We start from the raw sequence: 22,738 nt of genomic DNA, 5'->3' as shown, positions 1-22,738 counted from the left end.
TCTTCCATCCAGGAGGAGATTCAGAGTCAGAACATCATTTACCATGCTAAACTAAATTCCACAATATTAGGTAATATTAGTATATATAAGGCATAGAGCTTTGATAAAAATAATAAAAAAAAATTGGAAGGCTGTTAATGAACAGCCTTTCAATTGGTGCTGCTTTCTATTTAGTCTCGCTTTTAGTTATGCTGTCATAGCTAGTCTTGCCGGAGTCGCTACTTGCACCTTGATCAGACTGTACATTGTCCTAAACATTTAGGTAACAAAAAGTACACTTAATAATCCCCATTTCTTTCTCACAGTCACCCCTTTATCCTCCTTCTCTCTTCCTTTCTTTCTCACTCACTGTCGAGTTAAACATGCTAATGAGCTACCAGTGACCAGTGTTTCTGTCCCTTTCTTCTCTTCGGTCTGCCTAAATCACCCTAATGCCCTACTTTCGGATGGAGTTCTCTTCAATTGGAGGCACTAAACTTGTGAATTGAAACTTCACAACCCTTTTATTTCTGTAAAGCTGCTTTGGAACAAAGTTCATTGTTAAAAGTTTTATACAAATAAAACTGAATTTGAATTAAACACTAACATTAAATTACCAATTACATGTGGAGGGAAAGTTACATTTAAGTTTAAAGGGGTAATTTAATGTACAATATAAATAATACATCAAAGTAAACATTAACACAATGGGCAAAATATTAAATATGCAGCGTCCAGTTGTGTCCAATGTGTATTAAACGTGTGTGTAAATGTCTCCTACCTTTCCACACAGGTAGACAATGTTAGTGTCTGGGTCATAGAAGGGAAGTAGCACTCCATTGCTGGTATCCATCTCGTGTACTGAAATTGGTTCATCCATGTTTTTCTGCAAATTATAATTCCATGTTAATTGTCTATGCATGTTATATGTAAAATATAAAGAATGATACCTAAAGTGCACAAAGTTTATTAACTAACTACATACAAATTCAAATGGAGTCAAACTCACAATGAACAAATCTATTTCTCATTCAAGAAACATGTCTCTTGTCACATCAAAACAATTTAGCTGGAACATAAATTGTGGAAAAAAGGAGTGGAATACTTTCTGACTATACTGTATGTATAGGAGTGTATTTGGGGGATAATGGTTTGCATTTTATCAAAAAGCTGCTTGTGGCAGTTAGTGTGGCCAGACGGTATTGCTTTTTAGTATACTCATTTACACTCTGTAACTTTACACTCTTTATTCCTTGCGATGAATAAAGTGATCCAACAATCTATCTATCTAGTATTTCAAATAAGTTTTTAATAAGTGTCACAGCAATACTCTCAATGTCTCAATACTTTCTGAATGCACTGTAAATATGCAGGTATTGTAATTTTTTTTATTTGTAACTTCCCTGCATAGTTATGCAGACAGCTACCTTTTCCATCAATAAATAAAAATGTACTTGTGGAAAATGTTCCATGCTTCTTGTCTTTATGAAATTAATTAAGTAAAAACTGAAGGACAAAGCAAAAGTAAAACATTTCATTAATATACATGAACATTCACATACTTCCAGTATTTTAATTACAAAAATTAAATGCTTTAGCCTTATTTAACCTTGTAGAATATAGGGCAACCTAATGTTAAATGGAGAATGCTAATCTAATAATGAGTTGTACAGTGCAACAGCTCAGGTTACTTTCCTTGTTTTTTACCTGTTAGAATGGTAATGACAGTGTTAATCATTAAACATAAATGTGTTTAGGTTCTTTAAGTTATTATAGTAACCCACATGGACCACTGTTTTTTTTTTATAGATTAATCACTTTTGAGGTACATAGGTTTGGTGCCTCTGTATGTATGGAAAGATAGTAGTAATTAACTTATATAACCACTAATACTATATTATTAGTAATAAATATTCACTTCAAAACTTAATATATAATGGCACCCAGAGGAAGGAGACAAACATGTTGAATAAACAGGTAGTCTGCAGGTACACTGTATTGACAAACGTTTCTGAACAGCTCACCATAAGATTATGTGCTTTTCTGAACATCCCTTTGATATTTCATCTCAATTTGCAATGTTAATATCCTTCACTTTTCTGTGAAGATGTTATATTAGATATTGGAGTGGAGTTGTGAAGATCTGCGGTCATACTGCCTAACGAAGGCATTAGAAATGCCATACGAGGTCATTAGTAAAGTCTGGCACTGATGTGGTGAAATCAGGATAAGGGCATCTGCCAAATGCCATGTAAATGAAAACTAAAGGAGAAAGGGGTTGTGTGAAAAGAGGTCAGACAAAGGCTTGGTGGTGGTGAAGAGATGCTGGATGATAGGGCAACTACTGCAAAAGTGATAGAGACAGTCAGAACACTTTACATGACATCTGGAAAGAGAACAGACATGGTGGTGGAATGAGGTAGTACAGGAAAGCAAAGAGAAAATAAGTTGGCAAAAAAGGATTGGGATCGGCAGAGAAATAAAAAAAAAAGTAGGCATGAGTACAAGGAGATGTGGCAACAGGTGAAGAGGGATTTGGCAAAAGCAAAAGAAATGCCATATGATAAACTGTATAAGAAGTTGGACTAAGGAGGAAGAAAAGTACTAATTGGCCAGGCAGAGAGACCAAACTGGGATGGATATACTGCAAGTTAGGACAATAAAGGATGCAGATGAAAAAGTAAAAAAGTGTAGTAAAGAAGAATGTTTAGTATTGAGAAGATTAATTAAGTATTGTGAGCAGCTGATGACTATATGAATAAAGAAAATAAGAGCAAGAGAAGGTTGGATGGTGTGGAGATAATGAAGCATCTAAGTACATTGTATTAGCAAGGATGAAGTGAGAGCAGCTATTAAAAGGATGAAGAGTGGAGAGTCGGTTGGCCCAGATGACATACGGGTAGAAGCAAGAAGATGTTTAGGAGAAATAGCAGTAGAGTTTGTTTAACAAGATCCTCTCTGAAGGTGAGAGGACACGTATGGAATGATTTTTAAGAATAAGGAAGATGTGCAGACTTGCAGTAACTACAGAGGAATAATGATTAGTAACTCCATGAAGTTATGAAAAGAGTAGTGGAAGCTAGGCAGAGAGGAGAGGCCAAGGAAGAGAACTAGAGACAAAATATTGCTTTGAGAATGTTGACGAAGAAGTATAGAGAATGTAAAAAGGAGTTGCGTTGTGTGTTTGTGGATTTAGAGAAAGCGTACGACAAGGTGCCGAGAGAGGAGTTGTGGTATTGTGTGAGGAAGTCAGGTGTGTCAGAGAAGTATGTGAGAGTGGTGCAGAACATGTTTAATGACAGTGTGACACAGTGAAGTGTGCAGTAGGAATGAAAGACTGGTTGAGGGTGAAGGTTGGACTGCATCTAAGGATCGGCTCTGAGCCCTTTCCTGTTTGCAGTGGTGATGGACAGGTAGACGGACGAGGTCAGACAGGAGTCTCCATGGACTATGATGTTTGCGGATATTGTGATTTGTGGCGAGATTAGGGAGCAGGTGGAGAAGAGCCTGGAGAGGTGGAGTTACATGCTGGAGAGAAGGGGAATGAAAGTCATTAAGATTAAGACAGAGTACATGAGTGTGAATGAAAGGGAGGGCAGTGGAGTGGTGCGGTTGCAGGGAGAAGAGGTGGAGATGGATGAGTTTAAAGGGTAGGGTGGAGGGGGTAAAGAAGAGTGGTAGAAGTGATAGAAGGGTATCTACAAGAGTGGAAAAGAAAGCTTTTAAGAATAGGGTGAGACCTACCACGTTGTATGGTTTACAGTCAGTGGTATTGACAAAAAGGCAGAACTGTAAGAGTCAAAGATGCTGCAATTGTCATTGGGAGTGACAGGTATGGACAAGATTAGAAATATATTTATTAGAGGGACCGTACAGGTAGGGCATTTTTGAAACAAGGTATTATATGATGGCAAGAAGGCGCCACGGATGGCAGCCTCGGCACGTCTCACTAGTACTTTCTTTCTTTTTGTTTACTGTCTGTGTGTTTGGTTATCCTATCCTAATAACTTACAACTGCTTAACATCGGGCAGTTCACTTCAGACATTTATTCATCAGCTCTTAGTTGGAGGAGCAGCTGCTCTCTATGGTACATGGAGGAGACACCGGCGGGGGAAGCGTGCCGGTGTGCTAGTGAAGCTATGTCAGTGGGGATTTAGAACCCATCAATTCACCTGCCAAACCTCCGTTAAATGCCAAACAAAATGGATGAACTGATACTTATTAACGGAACAAACAAAGACTTTGCATGCACTCTGTTTTACCGAAATTTCACTCAGTCCAGACTCAATCCCGAAAAGCGGATTACTTCTCTCTGGATTCCACCTACACCGAGCGGATCGTGTAACGGAGCTATCAGGTGAAATAAAAGGCGGCAGAATCTGCTTTTACATTAAGGAACGTTGGTGTACAGATGTCACAGTGTTGAATAAATACTGTAGCCCAAACTTGGAATCACTGTTCATAAACTTTAAACCCTTTTATTCACCGCGGGAAATTTCCTCATTTATTTTGATCAGAGTTTACATCCCAGCGGGCCAAGGTGAGTGGAATTTTCCAATGCATCAACCCAGTCACAGGCACCTCAAGTGCCTCAGTGAGATCCCTCAGTAAATACAGAATTATATTTAAGGATTAGTTATTAGTAATATAACACATCTAGGCTGTACATTACAGAGGTGTGTGTCTCAGGCCTCACCTGGTTCCATAAGGCCAGTTGTCTTTCACTCATGCGACTAAAGCCAGTAGTGAAGATGTTGCCATTAGCAAGAAAGATGGCCCTCATGGGCCGTGCACCCTCATGAGCTTTATCCTTCTCCTGTAAAATACACAGCAAAGAGGTAAGAACAAACAACAGAGGTGCAATTAGTCATTACCACTAAGCTATACAAACTGTCATCCTCACTGTTTCCTGATTGTCAGGGGTTCATCTAAGGGTGGAGTAGTTCATTCACTTTCCAAAATACAGGCACAAACACTACCAAACAAAAATGCTATGGCTGTCAAAATTTACGCGTTAATAATGCGTTAAAACAAAAATTTTTTAACGGCACTAATTTTTTTTAATGAGCGATTGATGCAGCATGCATTTCTGTTTGACCATTTTTATTAAAAATATAAATAAATAAATATAAAAGGCGAAATTAAAACCATCAACACGACACATTTATTCACAACATCCTTTCTTTACTCAGATATAAAAAAACATTATAAACTCCACCGAAAAATAGTTTTTAATCAATAAACATTTGTTTTGCTGATGGGCCAAGTCTCATCAAGCACCAAAAACTGTCATGATACACACATCCAACAATTTAAACTGTCTGTGTGAAAACACAGCAAAAGTTCTGTTTGGTGTCCTGATGATTTACGAAGGGCTGTCATAAAAGTTTATAATTGCTAAGAAAAAATAATGAAATGACAACAAACTTTCGACCTAAGCTTAGTCCTTCTCTACATATCCTCCACCTAAGGCGAAACACTTTTCCAAACGATGGATGAGCTGGTGGAGACATCGTTTTTTTAAACGCCTGCCACAAGATGGTTTCTTCAAGTGATGGAAGAGGAAAAATTCACTGGGTGGGAGGTTGGGGGAGTAGGGAATGAGGCAGAATTTCAGACCCCAAGTCACCTGCAAGTTTCACCGGTTCGTGAGCTGAATGGCCTGGCACATTCTCATCAATTAAGTGAGCCTTCGTGAGCATTCCATGATGCTTTGGTTTTGACCCTCTAGCGGTATTGTGCAAAACTATACTGCGGGTTTTATAAACAAGAAGAAATGGTCATTAACGTACTCATTTCCTGAGACATAATAGATGGAAGTACTTTTATTACATGCAGATAGAAGTGAACTTCCAGATGACGTAGCATCTCTGGATGGTCTTCCTGTCTTATTGTCTACAGCATTCAAAGACCTTGGTGTGATTATTGACCCTCGTCTGTCATTTAAGGCTCACATGAATAATATTACTGATATTACTATTTACTAATATTACTAAATATTGCTGAAATTAGAAATATGATGTCATTACAGGATGCAGAAAAGTTAGTTGATGCTTTTGTTGCATCTAGATTAGTCTACTGTAATGCTTTACTGTCTGGGTGCTTGAGCAAGTGCATAAATAAGCTTCAGTTAGTCCAGAATGCAGCAACAAGAGTCCTTAACAGATCTAGAAAATATGACCACATCACCCCTATTTTAATCAGTCTACACTGGCTTACAATTATATCTTGTATTGACTATAAAATACTACTACTGGCTTATAAAACACAACAATCAAAGCCGCAGTATCTGAGTGAACTTCTTTACCATTATGATCTCTACGCCTACTTACATTAAAAGATGCAGACTATTTGTACCTTAAATAATGAAGACTACAGCAGGAATCAGATCTTTCTCTTATAAAGCCCCACAGTTATGAAACAGCCTTCCAATCAGTGTTCGGGACTCAGACACAGTCTCAGTGTTCAAGTGGAGGCTTAAAACATTTATTTGGTCAAGTCTTTTATCAGTACATTTTTCTTAGGTAAAGAAGCAGATCTGAAGGGATCATGGATATAGAGTGTTCGGTGAACTAGGATATTTGTATGCCGTCATGCCCTCACTCTCATGCGTTTGCTCAGGTTTGTTGACGGTGGTGTAGGATCTGCCCACTTCGTCTCGGCCTGCAACAGTCTGCTACACTGACTCAGGACTACAGTTTGCAATTAATCACCATCACTGCACACCTCAACATCATTTAGCTGTGATAACTGGACATTCAGTGCAACCCAGATGAGGATGGTTCCTTCTAAAGTCTGGTTCCTCTCAAGATTTTCTTATGCCATCTCAGGGAGTTTTTGCTTGCCACATTTGCTACTGAGTTGCTCATTAGGGACAAACTTACACTTATAAAGAACATCTTATTCATTCTTTCTTACCACATTATCTGTGTAAAGCTGCTTTGAGACAATTTCCATTGTTAAAAGTGCTATACAAATAAAAATTAATTGAATGAATAATAAACATACATTTGCATCCATATTTGTCCATGTAAATGATTAGAGTATTAAAAACTTGAAATGTATTAATTTAAAATACATTTAGAACAGGTAAAAATATGCGATTAAGTTGCAATTTATCGTGAGTTATCTAATGACAAATCATGCGATTAATCAGGATTAAATATTTTAATCGATTGACAGCCCTAGAAAATACACAATAAAAAATTTAAATAATGTACACTGTATGGTAGAATTCCAAGTACAAGGAAAATAAGAATTTGTACTATTATTCTTAAAAGTATATTATACTGCCTAATATATACCTAATATCAACATGATCTGTGTGCTACTAACTGCGATAATCTTGGCCTTGCGTGGGTCAATGACGCGCACTTTCTTGTCTTTGCATGCAGTGCAGATAAGGCTGCCATTGTGGTTCCAGCACACGCTGAAGATCATGTCTGGGTGCATGTCATCCAGTGTGATGAGTGCCTCACCCGTGCCCACATTCCAGATAAAAATCACATTGTCACCTCCTAAACAAAGAAAAAAAATGGTTTTAGCACATTTTAAGAGTACATGGAAAACTTATCATCCTCCTTAAAATTTCATTAACATGTAGCAATAAAATGTTTACTAATAGGTCTATGTTCTTGATCAGAATTGATGGAATTCAACACTTTAGCTAAGATTTTCAAAAATATTGCACTGTTTTTTTATTTAACTTTTCAGCAGGCAGTGCAGCCTGCATGATAATATCCAATGAAGCCTATGACACAGATCTAACAAACCCCCAGTGATATCCATGGGTTTTTGGCTTCTTATTATAAATCTTACAAGTGGGATGAAAGATTGGTCAAGAGTCCTCAATGGACAATGGGCATTAAATGTGTCATTTTGAGCCACAACCAAACACACATTTCACTAAATGGTATGAGCTGGTGCGTTTCTGCAAAGAAATTAAAACATATTATTGTTTCTTGGACTGTGAGGTAAACTAAACCTTGCAAATAGGAATAAACATGACTGACATTTTAAACTTAAACATATCAGTGCTAGTCATCTTTCACTTGCATTAGTGGTGACATTTTTTAAAACTGCTAACTGTAAGCAAAGATTTCTGTATGATTACTTGCATTCATTGTCAAGTATGAGTTCATAAATGGACAGCAAAACTGGGGAAGTTGAGTAAGAAACCCAAAGCTGAGCACAATGTTTTTCAATTGTTTGGATAAAGAGAGTGACAATGATGATAACTGGATTACTGGACAAGATGGTCTAACTGGGTAAGAAACATTTGGTGGCAAATTATGAGGGCAGGTGAGCCCTCATTCTCTCCTCTTTCCCATGCTTCTCCCATCCTTCTCCAGTCCTTGCTCTTTGGAAACAAACAGCAATCCCCCAAGACTTTTCACCACTGATCATTGATTTTCTCTTCTCCCTTTTTCAACCCCCCCATGTCTGTTATTGCTACCATTAGGTGAGTGATCCCAGAGTTACAGTCACGAAAGGGGAAGCATGGGGTGGTTTGCTGATGCTGGGGGAACCTAGGCATTTTCACGTGATTGAGGTGGACGTGGTAGATCGGATCCCTGATGTGCCACAGGCTGCCCCTAATATAACACAGACATTGAATAAGGCGGAACACACCATGCATTTGTAGATTAAGACCTCAATCCACACAATCCATCTCTATTTAATTCAAGGGTATAAAACATACTACTAAGCCAGCAGTTAGTCCCCACCTCCCTCATTGACGCAGCACATAAATGAAAAGATGACATAGTAGTTGGTCTTAAAGAGCCATAAAGCACTCTTCTGTGTGATCTCCTGCATTCGGATTCCAAAAGAGGTCCTGACTGATCGGGACACTGCTTTCATATCACGAACATTGCATGAACTTTACGAATTACATTAAATCAATCCACACAAGCATGTACCATCTACAAACAGATAGACGGGTGACACGGCTTAAACAAATGGTCAAAAACATGAGACATAAGATCGTTCAGGTATAGTGGTTTGTGCCCCTGTTGTTTGCAGTTGGAGAGGTTTTGCAAGCACCCAAAGGGAGTTTCCCTATTTTAACTATTATACAGGCATAAACCTTTTGGCATCCTAGATGTCATTAAAGAAAATTGTGAGAAAGGACCTCCCAAGAACAAAATTTAACAAAATTCACATAACACAGGAAAATTTGCATCCGGCCCAAGAACAGCAGCCCTGACTGTATAACAGGGGTACTCTGCTATGGGAATTTACATTGGAAGACAAAGTTCTCATTTTAAACCTACGTGGAGTTCAAAATTACTCACAAAGTAGCATGGACCCTTTAGGGTCACAAGGCCAGTTTGAGAGGTTGATTACTTTAATATACCACATTATCTGTGGTATATTATCTGTAACCCTAGACTCAGCCAGATGTGGTGGTATGCAGCCACCCATACCAGCTACTCAAACACAAGAAAAGGGTGGTTTAGGATTAATTTAAGACTATGCTCAACATGGGGGTCATTGGATATGAACAAAAATTAACAAAAAACAACACAGTGGATTCACATTCATTATTATATTCAGAAAATACCAATTTTTATGCCATAATTTTATAATTTTTTATACATTTTTTTGTATTCATCCATTACACCTTAAAGGCCGGTCTGTAAAAATATTGTCCGACATTAAACCAGTCCGTGAAAATATTGTCCGACATTAATCCGGTCCGTGGCGCAAAAAAGATTGTGGACCACTGATTTATAGTAATAACTGGCAGCAGCCTTTAAAACACCTAAAAATGGGCCGGAAAATCTTGAGGACTGCAGCATTCACAGCAAAAAGCAAAAGTCTGCAACCGGGTAGGTGGAAGTACAGTATTTGGGATTTGACTTGTGTGCATCCCCAAATTATTAAGAGATTAAACCCAAGACCCAATGGAGGTGGCTGGCTATTAGTGTATGTTTGTGCCTAGTGCTTCTGACTGATTTGACCAATAAGGGAGTGCCAGATCCAATCCAGAAGACAGTCATGCCAGTAGGTTTTCACTCAGGTAAAAGGTGTATCAGGCCCCTTTTACATTGTCCTACCTTCTCTCTTTCTTTTGTTTTATAGATTGTATCAAAGAGCAAATGTCTATTTTTAATAATGGACATTCATTTCCTCTCATGCAAAATGGGAAGACAGCTGGAGACCTGACAGCAACCCAGCCTAAGTCAGCTGGTTGGGTATGCAGCAGCAGTGGTGTGGTAAAGTAACAGATTTTAATAGAGGGCAGAGATGGAGGAAACAAGTAGTAAGGAGCACATACCTAAAGGCAAGGTAAAAAACGTATTAAATCAGGAAGTACAGATCTTTAATCTTTTTTAAGCAATGCCTTAAACTATTATTGCTATACTGAAAAGCATGTCAGTATAAGCGATTTAGTCAGTAAAGCGATTTCCCAAAGTCTGCTAGAAAGTTGCCTACCAGCACTCAGGAGGACATTCCGGACTGTGGGGTGCCATGTCACAATGCCAACCCGCTTGGAATGTCCCTCTAACACAACAACAGGCTCTGAGTGTGGAGCAGTAAGTCCATTCTCTGGGATCTGCCACACCTAAGAAAACAATAAAAAGTTAACTCTGCACAGTTTGGCTGGTGCTAGCAAAACTTTGTTCTTTGTTCATATTACACTCAAATAATAATTAAAAAAAAATCATACCATTATGGTACAATCTTCAGACCCACTGGCAATGACCTGATCATTGTGAGGACACCAGTCGATGTCAAGCACAGGGCCTGTGTGTCCACAGACAGTTGGATAGGTTTTATCGATACGACCTGTCTGCAAAAGAAGACAATAACAATTATATTCCAGCAAGCAGAGTTAAACTAAACAGAAAAATAACTTACAACATGCATAGCTAAGACAAAAAAGTTTGTGAATGTTTAAGATCAGAGCTATATTTATATATTGTCACAGTTCATAGCAAAGATCAGATAACAGACAAGCAGAAACAAGCAAGAATAATTCATGGAGAAGTAATCTAATAAGGAGCAAAGGGAAACAAAATAACACAGCATAGCAAGTTACTGGAATAATGTCTGCAATGGAGTAGTGAGGTGGAGGACCTAAGTGAAGAAGAGAGGTGGAACAACTTTAATTGAGAAAACAGGAAGTGAAGCAAAGCCCTCTGCAAAGCAACCACCTTTGTGAAACTTGGAAGCAGGCACTAGATCTGCCAAGCAGAATGGCTTAGGAATCTGGCACACAAGCTGAATAATACAAGGTCAAGAAGACAGATGGGATGTAACCTGCAGGACAACATCAGCCTTGAGGTCAGCAGGAGTTGTGATGACTACTTCCTCCATGATGCTCAGGAATCTGGCACACCAACTAAATAATAACAAAGTCAGGAAGTTAGATGGTGATGTAACTTGCAGGACAACATCAACCTTGAAGTCAGCAGGACTGTGATGACCACTTCCTCCATGATGCTGACTTCATGCTTGGTCTTGGTTTGAGAGGCTGCCTCATCAACCTTGTCATCTTCCCACAGAAGAGCTACTGAAAATTGCCAGAGTAGACAGGGCATGGCAGCTTTTTGCAATTAGGGCAGCACAATCGCACACTAGGCCAAAGTGGGGATGTATCCATCCAAACTAGACCATGGAGCAGTGGAAAAAGTGGTCTGGTCTGATGAATAAAAAAAAACATTTTCTGCATCATGTGGCGAGGTGTGGGTTGTTTGAATGAAAGATAAGCCAATAGAGGGAGTTTGACGCTCTGGGAAATGTTCTGCTGATAACCCTTGGGTCCTGGCATTTTTGTGGATGCTACTTTGACAAGTTCCACCTACATAAACATTGTTAATTGACATACAGTATAAATTGTTGACTTGACTCAATATAGCATCTGTGGGATATGTTGGATAAACTATGGATTATCTTTTGATAAAGGCCAATCCATGGATGTGTGTGTGAATGTGTATATGCAAGTTACCTTTTGAAGCGGAAGGACAATAAATGCTCCACCTCCACTGGCCTCCACAATAATGGCAACAAATTTGGGGTTGACAGCACAGAAGGCACTGTCCCAGGTGACTCGTGACACCCTGATGTCATCATAGCACTGATCATTTTTCACCGCCTGGCCAAAGACATGGCGAAACTTGCTCTGCCGTACCACACGTCTGATCATCTCTAAAGAAAAACAGATCAGAGATTCATTTAGCAGTCATTACTCTGGCTCACACTGGTTCTTCACATACTTTCTTTGGGCAAGAAAGTGCAAAATTGCCTTAAAATTTTTCCCGCAAAATGCTTAAGTGAGAAATTAGAAGCTTTGTCTTAAAAAGAGATGTCTCACTAGTTTAGGGGTGTCCAAAATCCCATGCGCATGCTTTACAATAAGAGGCACATGACCTTCAAGACAAACTTGACCTTCTGTTGTCAATTAGATGAAACTCCTGTTGTGGTAAATAAATAAATACTATATATATATATATATATATATATATATATATATATATATATATATATATATATATATATATATATATACACATACACACACATACACACTGGCGATCAAAATTAGAGAACAATTTACAGTGAGGAAAATAAGTATTTGAACACCCTGCTATTTTGCAAGTTCTTCCACTTAGAAATCATGGAGGGGTCTGAAATTGTTATCGTAGGTGCATGTCTACTGTGAGAGACATAACCTAAAAAAAAAAATCCAGAAATTACAATATATGATTTTTAAACTATTTATTTGTATGATACAGCTGCAAATAAGTATTTGAACACCTGTCTATCAGCTAGAATTCTGACCCTCAAAGACCTGTTAGTCTGCCTTTAAAATGTCCACCTCCACTACATTTATTATCCTAAATTAGATGCACTTGTTTGAGGTCGTTAGCTGCATAAAGACACCTGTCCACCCCATACAATCAGTAAGAATCCAACTACTAACATGGCCAAGACCAAAGAGCTGTCCAAAGACACTAGAGACAAAATTGTACACCTCCACAAGGCTGGAAAGGGCTACGGGGAAATTGCCAAGCAGCTTGGTGAAAAAAGGTCCACTGTTAGAGCAATCATTAGAAAATGGAAGAAGCTAAACATGACTGTCAATCTCCCTCGGACTGGGGCTCCATGCAAGATCTCACCTCGTGGGGTCTCAATGGTCCTAAGGAAGGTGAGAAATCAGCCCAGAACTAGACGGGAGGAGCTGGTCCATGACCTGAAAAGAGCTGGGACCACCGTTTCCAAGGTTACTGTTGGTAATACACTAAGACGTCATGGTTTGAAATCATGCATGGCACGGAAGGTTCCCCTGCTTAAACCAGCACATGTGCAGGCACGTCTTAAGTTTGCCAATGACCATTTGGATGATCCAGAGAAGTCATTGGAGAAAGTCATGTGGTCAGATGAGACCAAAATAGAACTTTTGGGTCATAATTCCACTAAACATGTTTGGAGGAAGAAGAATGATAAGTACCATCCCAAGAACACCATCCCTACTGTGAAGCATGGGGGTGGTAGCATCATGCTTTGGGGGTGTTTTTCTGCACATGGGACAGGGCGACTGCACTGTATTAAGGAGAGGATGACCGGGGCCATGTATTGCGAGATTTTGGGGAACAACCTCCTTCCCTCAGTTAGAGCATTGAAGATGGGTCGAGGCTGGGTCTTCCAACATGACAATGACCCGAAGCACACAGCCAGGATAACCAAGGAGTGGCTCTGTAAGAAGCATATCAAGGTTCTGGCGTGGCCTAGCCAGTCTCCAGACCTAAACCCAATAGAGAATCTTTGGAGGGAGCTCAAACTCCGTGTTTCTCAGCGACAGGCCAGAAACCTGACTGATCTAGAGAAGATCTGTGTGGAGGAGTGGGCTAAAATCCCTCCTGCAGTGTGTGCAAACCTGGTAAAAAAATACAGGAAACGTTTGACCTCTGTAATTGCAATCAAACAAATATTAACATTGACTTTCTCAGGTGTTCAAATACTTATTTGCAGCTGTATCATACAAATAAATAGTTAAAAAATCATATATTGTGATTTCTGGATTTCTTTTTTTTTTAGATTATGTCTCTCACAGTGGACATGCACCTACGATGACAATTTCAGACCCCTCCATGATTTCTAAGTGGGAGAACTTGCAAAATAGTAGGGTGTTCAAATACTTATTTTCCTCACTGTATAAACAATTGAATAATTCTGAAATAATGAGTTTTTGTCCTGTCTATACCATGCTACCAGAACACCTTTTCCACAAATTAACTAAGGCATTTAAAAAAAAAAAAAAAAATTATTTTGCAGAAAACACACTGATCAAAATTAGAGAACACTTTCAGATACCTCCCAGTTATTGGTGTTAATCTGGTACCTGGTGCTAATTTCCTTGATAATCTGTCAACCCCTATTTAACTGGCAGCCTACCTTCCAGTTTCACTGACTCTTCAGGATGGTGGGCCGTTCTAAAGTGACTGAAAGCCTCCGGCAGCAGGTTGTCCAGATGAAGGCCAAAGGGATGACCCTATCAGCCATAGCAAGACAAGTTGGTCGTTCCAAATCTGTGATTTCAAGAATATTGAATCTTTACAACATCACAAACTCATGCAAATCCGCCAAAAAGGCTGGTCGTCTCCGGAAGACAAATAAAAGAGAGGACAGGATACTGCGGAGGATCTCAATGGGTAATCGTTTCCACACTGCAGCTGGAGTTGCTCACTAGTTCAGCGCTGAACAGGGTAAGGATCTGTCTCGTCATACAGCGTCTCAATGTTTAAGAGCATTTGGACTGAAAGCCCACTTTGCAGTGACCAAACCTCTTATTAGCAGAAAAAATCAAAAGGCTAGACTAAGCATGTTGTGTGGACAGAGGAGAACTGCTCCAAAGTTCACTTCAGTGATGAAAGCAAGTTTAATTTATTTGGGTCTGATGGGAAACATTATGTTCGGCGACAAACTGGAGAAAGACTGAACCCAAAGTGTGTAAAGAAGTCAGTGAAAAGTGGAGGAGGACGTGTCATGGTTTGGGGCATGTTTTCTACAGCAGGAGTTGGGCCTCTTATACAGTTACATGGCAGAGTGAATGCAAATGTTTATCAGAACCTTCTTCAACAACATATGGTTCCTTCCCTGCGTTCATCACTCAATCAGCCCGCAGTGTTCATGCAGGACAATGCTCCATGTCACACAGCAAAAACGGGTAAAGCAGTTCCTTAAAACTGAAAACATTGAAATAATGACATGGCCTGCCCAGAGTCCTGATCTCAACCCAATAGAGAACCTCTGGAAAATCCTTGGCGACAAAGTTATGGCCAAGAAACCCACTACAGTCACTGAACTGTTGAGGAGACTGGAAGAAGAGTGGACCAAAATCACACCAAAACAGTGTGAGAGACTAGTGCTGTCCTGTGGCCGCAGATGTGCTGAAGTCATTCAGAGCAGAGGCCTGTACACTTCCTACTAATTGCTGACTGTTGTAACCTTCAGAAAATTTTGTTGTAATCTTTTTCCATGCTACAGTCATTGTTGTTCTCTAATTTTGATCAGTGTGTTTTCTGCAAAATAATGTTTTTTTTTTTTTTTTAATGCCTTGGTTATTTTGTGGAAAAGGTGTTCTGGTAGCATGGTATAATTGTTTATAAATTGTTCACTAATTTTGATCGCCTATATATATATATATATATATATATATATATATATATATATATATATATATATATATATATATATATATATAAATAAGGGCTGGGACGATTCACTAATCTGGCGATTCAATACATATTGCGATTCTGTAGCTATTGCGATTCATTGTTTAAATTGTGATTTTTGTTTGCTTAGATTAGATTAGATAATGCACACACATACATAGTGCATAAAGAACCTTGAACCATAAAACTTTCAAGTACCAAAAACTTGAATATAATATTCAAATGTGCAACAAAATAACTGTTCCAATATCCAACTCAGTCAAGGTGCTAATATCCTCTCTCTTCCTCACCTCAGGTAAACAGTGCAGCTGTTACTGCAGCCTGTTGCTCCCATGTCATAGGCATTATTCCATCTCATTGAAACGTCTGTTTGACGTTTCAAAAAGTTTTCGAAAAGTTTGTGCACAGGGAGCTCCAGTAACTTTTGTTTTTCCTGCAAAACATGAAGTCCTGCAGCACTTCTATGGAAATATCCAGTGATGCGTCGTACTTGTCCGAGTAACTTCGCGACAGCGGGCAGCTTCAGTGCGCGCTGTGAGGCCAGATTGAGAATGTGCGCGTCGCACTTAGTATGGAGAAAGCCGGATAATTGGGCAACGATAACCATATTAGACTCAATGTCTGTGAGTAAAGCAGGGTCTTTATCCGTTAAACAATTCTCAAAGAGGTTTACTCCCCTGCCTCTGCCATGGTTTTCTCGCGCCAGCTTAAAACGGATACGACTTCATCAAATACAGACAACAACAAAATCGCCCTCTGTTGGAATAAAAGTGGTAACGTCTTCCCACCACCTCTCTGTAAAAGTAAAATAATTAAATATATATCAATTCTGAGGTAAACAAAGCGATCTCAAAATCGTTTTAAAAAGAAGCACGATAGTTTGGTAAATCAATTTTTTCTCCCACCCCTAATATATGTATATATGTAAACTCTTGAAGCAAGACATAAAATGCTAAAAAATCTGTAACGTTTTCAGGCATCCGCAAAACAAATCTTAGTGAGTATCCACAGTCACACTGTGCTAACCCTAGTTTAGATTTTTATACCCCTGGCATTGTTGTGTTTGTTTTCAAGTTTACTAATAAAAAAAAATGCGGTCAAAGTGTGAGGTAAAAGCTAAACAAACTTGCAGTCAGCCACGTTTTTAAACCCGGACCCATGCTGGCCGAGCGAGATCCTGAGGGAGAACAAAGGATGCGACCTGTACCAGCGTCCGCGAGGGAAACAAGCCGGCTTCAGGAACAGGCTGAGGGCACGCACACACCACGCTCCCTTACCTAGTATCCTGTTAGCCAACGTCCAGTCACTGGAGAACAAGCTTGATGACCTCAGGGCAAGGGTCAAGTTCCAGATGGACATTCGGGACTACAACCTTCTCTGCTTCACCAAGACATGGCTAAACCCAGCGGTACCGGACCACGCCATCCAGCCGGCCGAGTTTTTCTCGGTTTACCGCATGGACAGAACACTGGAGTCGGGGAAGTCAAGAGGAGGTGGAGTGTGTCTGATGGTGAACAACCACTAGTGCGACAGTGCGATCATCGTTCCTCCTTCACACTCCTGCACACCAAACCTGGAACTACTGATCATCAAATGTCTGCCCTTTTATCTACCTCAGGAAATCAGCTCGGTTATAGTCAGTGCCGTTTATATCCCACCTTAAGCGGACACAGACACTGCTTTACAGGACTTACACGAGACAATAACTCTTCACCAAACACAGCATCGGGACGCTGCGCTCATTGTGGTAGGAGATTTTAACAGTGCCAACCTCAAACGCGCACTACCGAACTTTATTCAGCACATCACCTGCCCCACCAGAGCGAAAGGACACTGGACCACTGTTACACAACACTAAAGAACAGCTACAAGGCACAATCACGTCCACCGTTTGGGAAATCGGACCATGCCGCCATCTTCCTTATGCCTGTTTACAAACAAAGGGTGAAACAGGAAGCTCAGGTTCAGAGGGAGGTCGCGTGCTGGACTGACCAATTGGTAGCCGCTCTGCAGGACGCTTCGGATGACGCAGACTGGGACATGTTCAGGCACAGCTCTGATGACATCAACATGTTTACGGAAGTGGTTGTGGGATTCATCGGGAAACTAGCAGATGATACGGTGCAAAAAAACACTACCAGAACATTTCCCAACCAGAAGCCGTGGGTGGATAAAACCATCCGCGACGCTCTGAGATCCCGCTCCGCTGCCTACAACATGGGGCTCCCCACCGGGGACATTGATGAGTACAAGGCTGCATCTTACAGTGTTCGCAGAGCGGTGAAGGATGCAAAGTGGCACTACGGAAGGAAACTAGAGTCATGGTTTCAACATGGTGGTTCTAGGAGCCTGTGGCAGGGACTAAGAACAATCACGGACTATAGAACACCATCTTCTAGAATGGTGAATGCGGACGCTTCTCTGGCAGACGAGCTAAACACCTTTTACGCTCGCTTCGAGGCTGCAGCTAACCACGCTAGCGGCACAACCAGCGTGCACGCCGAGAGAGTCGGAGAGGTACACACGTTCACCATCTCGGAGCATATATATATATATATATATATATATATATATATATATATATATATATTTATATTTATATCTTTATATATTCTTATATTCCCTTACGAGGGAAATATCAAGGTCCGTGACGTCGGAGTGACGTGGGGCCGCCTTCCCGTGGGCTCACCACCTGCAGGAGGGACCGTAAGGGACGGTGCTGTGTGAATTGGGCAGCAGTCGAAGGCGGGGGCCTGCTTAGACTGCTGTCCCCGCGACCCGGATTACGGATAAGCGGGAGAAAATGAATGAATGAATGAATGAATGAATATTCTTATATTTTATTTTATATAGTTTTTATACTTTATTTATCAGTCTTCTTTTTCTTTGTATTATTTTTCTCCCCATCCTATTCCCTCATGCCGGACCGTCGTAATAAGCATTTTACTGCATGTCGTACCCTGTATGTATGTGACAAATTTGATTTGATTTGATTTGATATGTTCCAGAGGGACATAAAAAGTATTGCATCTGGTAATTGCACGTGTGCTCACACTGTACCAAATATGTGTACCGTTACTCCCCTAATATTTTAGCTGAAAGAAGAATATATATAAGTTCTTCTTCTTTTGGCTTCTCCCATTTGGGGTCGCCACAGCGGATCATCCATCTCCATACACCCCCTGTCCTCTATATCTGCCTCTTTCAAACCGACTACCTGCATGTCTTCCCTCACCACATCCATGAACCTCCTCTTTCACGGATAGACCAAGCGTCAGAAACCGGGAGTAACACAGAATGTTCTTCATAGTCCAAACATACACACACAAACAAGAGTTTTAGATGTGACTGAAGCAAATGGTACACTTAACTGAGTGCTCCCTGCGAAGAGTAGCCAGGAGCATGGAAGCACAGGGAACAGAGCAGTAGGTAGTCCGGAATAATCTATGGTAGTAACCTGTAAATCAGACAGTCAGTGAAGGGGAATAGGGACCTTATAAAGGGGACAGGTATGTGGAGGACCGATGTAGGTGATTTTGTAGGAGGGAGAGGCTGAGCGAGAGTGTTGAGTGAAGGAGAGAGGCGTGGACGCCTACGTCCACAGTGTGCGAGACGGTTAGGATGATTGAGGTGTTGATTTCGATTGAGGTGCTGGGTCCAAGACGTCTTGTCTGAGAACCAATGAGCGTTCTTCTGTTCCATACCCCTCCTTCCTACAGGGCAGTTCGGAGGCACAGATCTCGGGTAGAGAGCCACACCTGGTCTCCTGGTTGGTAAAGAGGTGCCTCCGATGTGGTTCTGAGGGCTCTTTGGAGCTGGGTATGTGCCAAACTTCCATACTTGCACGCTCCTAATTGCAGCTCTCACGTCCTCCTTACTAATCCTATCCACTTCTTGCTTCACCATCTCCACATCATCCAACTCTCACTCATTTTCCTCATTAATCAGCTGCTCAAAATACTCCCTCCATCTTCTCAACACACTCTCCTCACTAGTCAACACATTTCCATCTGCACCCTTTATTGCTCTAACTTGCAGCACATCCTTCCCAGCTCGGTCCCTCTGCCTGGCCAATTCATACAAATACTTTTCTCCTTCCTTAGTGTCCAACTTCTCATACAGCTCCTCATATGCATTTTCCTTGGCTTTCGCCACATCTCTGTTAACCTGGTGCTGCATCTACTTGTACTCCTGCCTACTTTTCTCATCTCTCTGATAATCCCAATCCTGTTTCACCAACCTCTTCCTCCTGATGCTTTCATGTACCCCCCTTATTCCACCACCATGTCTCTTTGTCTTCATTTCTATTTCCTTCAGTTTCCATTATCTCATTCTTCTTTGTCCTCACACTCCTCCTCTTCTTCTTTACCTCCAAAGCCATCCTACAGACAACCATTTGATGCTGTCTAGCTACACTGTCCCCTGCCAACACCTTGAACATAGTCCACCTGTGTGCACCTTCCTCCACTCTTATAAGTCAGTCAACTCTCATAACACTATGATCCTCCTTCCTCTTAAAATTAGTATTCACCGCTGCCATTTCCAAGGGCTGGGCGATAAATCGATTTTATCGATTAACTCTACTGTGTAGTTTACATCGATCTGTTTTAATAAAATTCGGGTTTCTCTTTAATGTCCACCGACGCTCCCTTCTGGGCTTCCATAGTTTCGAACGAACTCAGCCCTCCACCCGTGCGTTTGCAATAGAGAGACACAAACAACATGGCAGCGAGCAGAAGAACACGTTCCCAAGAAAGGCACAGTGTCATCTGTAATTTGGAATTGGTTCAGTTTTGTTGCGTCAGACGCAGCACAAACAACACCCCACTGCAAAGTGTGTTTGAAGGCTGTTGCAAGCAAAGGTAGCAGTACCACCAATTTACTGCAGCACCTCAAACAGAAGCATGCTGTCAAGTGGGAAAGATGTAGGGCTCTAGGAAATGAACAAGACAGCAGCAGCACAAGACTGCGGTTAAGCCAGCCGCAACTTGAAAATACATGGTTAAGCAGCCGCACTTTGTTTAGTGTTGCGCGTCTAATCGTACACTTACGGTATGGTGGTGGGAGCGGTCAAAATACATGTAAAGACGCTTCAGAACCGCGTTTCCGTTAAGAAACATAAAAGAACTCAGTGCTTGTTTCAGGCTATTGCTCATCGCTAGTGGAGTTTGTGACTGTTAGATGTAGACCATTTCATTTACCACGGGGATTCACCACTGTTTTCATTGTCGGAGTGTTCATTCTTCCCAGCGCTAATGCTAATGAGGCACTGAGTGAACTCTACGGGGCTATTAGCGACCTGCAGAATGCTCACCCCGATGGATTGTTTATTATCGCCGCAGATTTCAACCATGTGAATCTCAGGACTGTGCTCCCTAAACTCCATCAGCATGTGTACTTTGCAACGAGAGGAGCGAACATGCTGGATCTTGTTTACACAAACATCCCCAGCACGTATCGTGCGGAGCCCCGCCCCCATCTCGGCTGCTCAGACCACAGCTCTGTTATGTTAATTCCAGCATACAGTCCACTCGTCAGACACTCTAAACCAGTTCTGAAACAGGTGAAAATCTGGCCAGAAGGAGCTACTTCTGCTCTTCAGGACTGTTTTGAGTGCACTGACTGAGACATGTTTAGAGAGGCTGCAACCAACGGCGACTTGGAGAAGTACACATCATCAGTGACCAGCTACATCAGCAAGTGCGTTGATGATGTGACCACCTCCAAGACCATCTACAACTACATGCTCCAACCAAGTCGTGGATGACTGCAAATGTGCGTGTGCTGTTGAAACAAAGAGACTTTCAGAACAGGGGACAAGACGGCCTTGAAAACAGCAAGGGCCAAACTGTCCCATGCCATCAGAAAGGCTAAGCACGCACACGCAAAGAAAATCCACGACCACTTCCAGGACAGCGGAGACACCCGGCGCATGTGGCAGGGCATCCAGGCGATCACTAACTACAAGACAACATCACCTGCTTGTGACCGTGATGCCTCCCTCCCAGATGCGCTGAACGACTTCTACGCCCGTTTAGAGGTACAGAACAACGTGAAGGCGAGGAAGACCTTCCCTCCTCCCACTGACCAGGTGCTCTGTCTAACCACATTTGAAGTGAGGAAAACTTTATGCAGAGTTAACCTACGGAAGTCTGCTGGACCTGACAACATTTCTGGCAGAGTGCTCAGGGAATGTGCAGAACAGCTAGCAGATGTCTTCAATGACATCTTCAACTCCCTGAGCAGCAAGGTTGTTCCCACGTGCCTCAAGACAACGACCCTTGTTCCCGTGCCGAAGAAATCTACTGTCTTCTGCCTCAATGACAATCGTCCCGTCGCGCTCACACCCATCGAGATCAAGTGCTTCGAGAGGCTCGTCATGAGGCACATTAAGACCCAGCTTCCACACTCCCTGGACCCCATGTAGTTTGTGTATCGTCTAAACCATTCCACGGACGATGCCATCTCCACAACCCCCATCTGGCCCTCACCCACCTGGACAACAAGGACTCATATGTACGAATGCTATTCATTGACTTTAGCTCAGCATTTAACACAATCATTCCTCAGCACCTGATTGAGAAGTTGAGCCTACTGGGCCTGAACGCCTCTCTCTGCAACTGGATACTGGACTTCCTGACTGGGAGACCTCAGTCAGTCCGGATCGGGAACAGCATCTCCAGCACCACCACACTGAGCACTGGGGCCCCTCAAGGCTGTGTGCTCAGCCCACCGCTGTTCACTCTACTGACTCACGCCTGTGTAGCAATGCACAGCTCCAACCACATCGTCAAGTTTGCCGATGACACGAACGTGGTGGGTCTAATCAGCAAGAACGCCGAATCAACCTACAGAGAGGAGGTGAAACAGCTAACTGCCTGGTGTGGAGCAAACAACCTGTCTCTGAACGTGACAAAATCAAAGAGATGGTTGTAGACTTCAGTAGAGCACAGAGCGACCAATCTCCACTGATTATTGATGGATCCTCATTGGAGATTGTCAAGAGCACCAAATTCCTTGGTGTTCATCTGGCAGACAACCTCACCTGGTCCCTCAACACCAGCTCCATCACGAA

The 22,738-nt window shown here is 41.5% G+C and overlaps 1 protein-coding gene across 7 annotated transcripts in view; it reads right to left on the bottom strand.

Annotated features, from left to right (window-relative positions):
* The window catches only part of coro1cb (coronin, actin binding protein, 1Cb), a 53,416-nt gene that overhangs the window by 14,660 nt on the left and 16,018 nt on the right, over positions 1-22,738 (bottom strand). Inside the window, exons 2-8 of one of the 7 annotated variants that reach the window (XM_083531833.1) lie at positions 11,937-12,136; positions 11,249-11,330; positions 10,656-10,778; positions 10,421-10,550; positions 7,316-7,497; positions 4,677-4,796; positions 761-865 (exon numbers count right to left, since the gene is read on the bottom strand). In XM_083531833.1, the coding sequence (XP_083387959.1) occupies positions 761-865; positions 4,677-4,796; positions 7,316-7,497; positions 10,421-10,550; positions 10,656-10,778; positions 11,249-11,330; positions 11,937-12,073 (879 nt within the window). In that variant the 5' untranslated portion in view covers positions 12,074-12,136. Of the gene's footprint in view, positions 1-760; positions 866-4,676; positions 4,797-5,790; positions 6,949-7,284; positions 7,498-10,420; positions 10,551-10,655; positions 10,779-11,248; positions 11,331-11,436; positions 11,650-11,936; positions 12,139-22,738 lie in introns of those variants that run through there. The other 6 variants (XM_083531834.1, XM_083531836.1, XM_083531831.1 and 3 more) reach the window with 6 other exon arrangements.

Source organism: Silurus aristotelis, assembly GCF_946808225.1.
Source record: "Silurus aristotelis genome assembly, chromosome: 26".
Classification (NCBI taxonomy): domain Eukaryota; kingdom Metazoa; phylum Chordata; class Actinopteri; order Siluriformes; family Siluridae; genus Silurus; species Silurus aristotelis.
The sequence above is the reverse complement of the archived record's forward strand: the minus strand, read 5'-3'. Positions and strand labels throughout refer to the sequence as shown.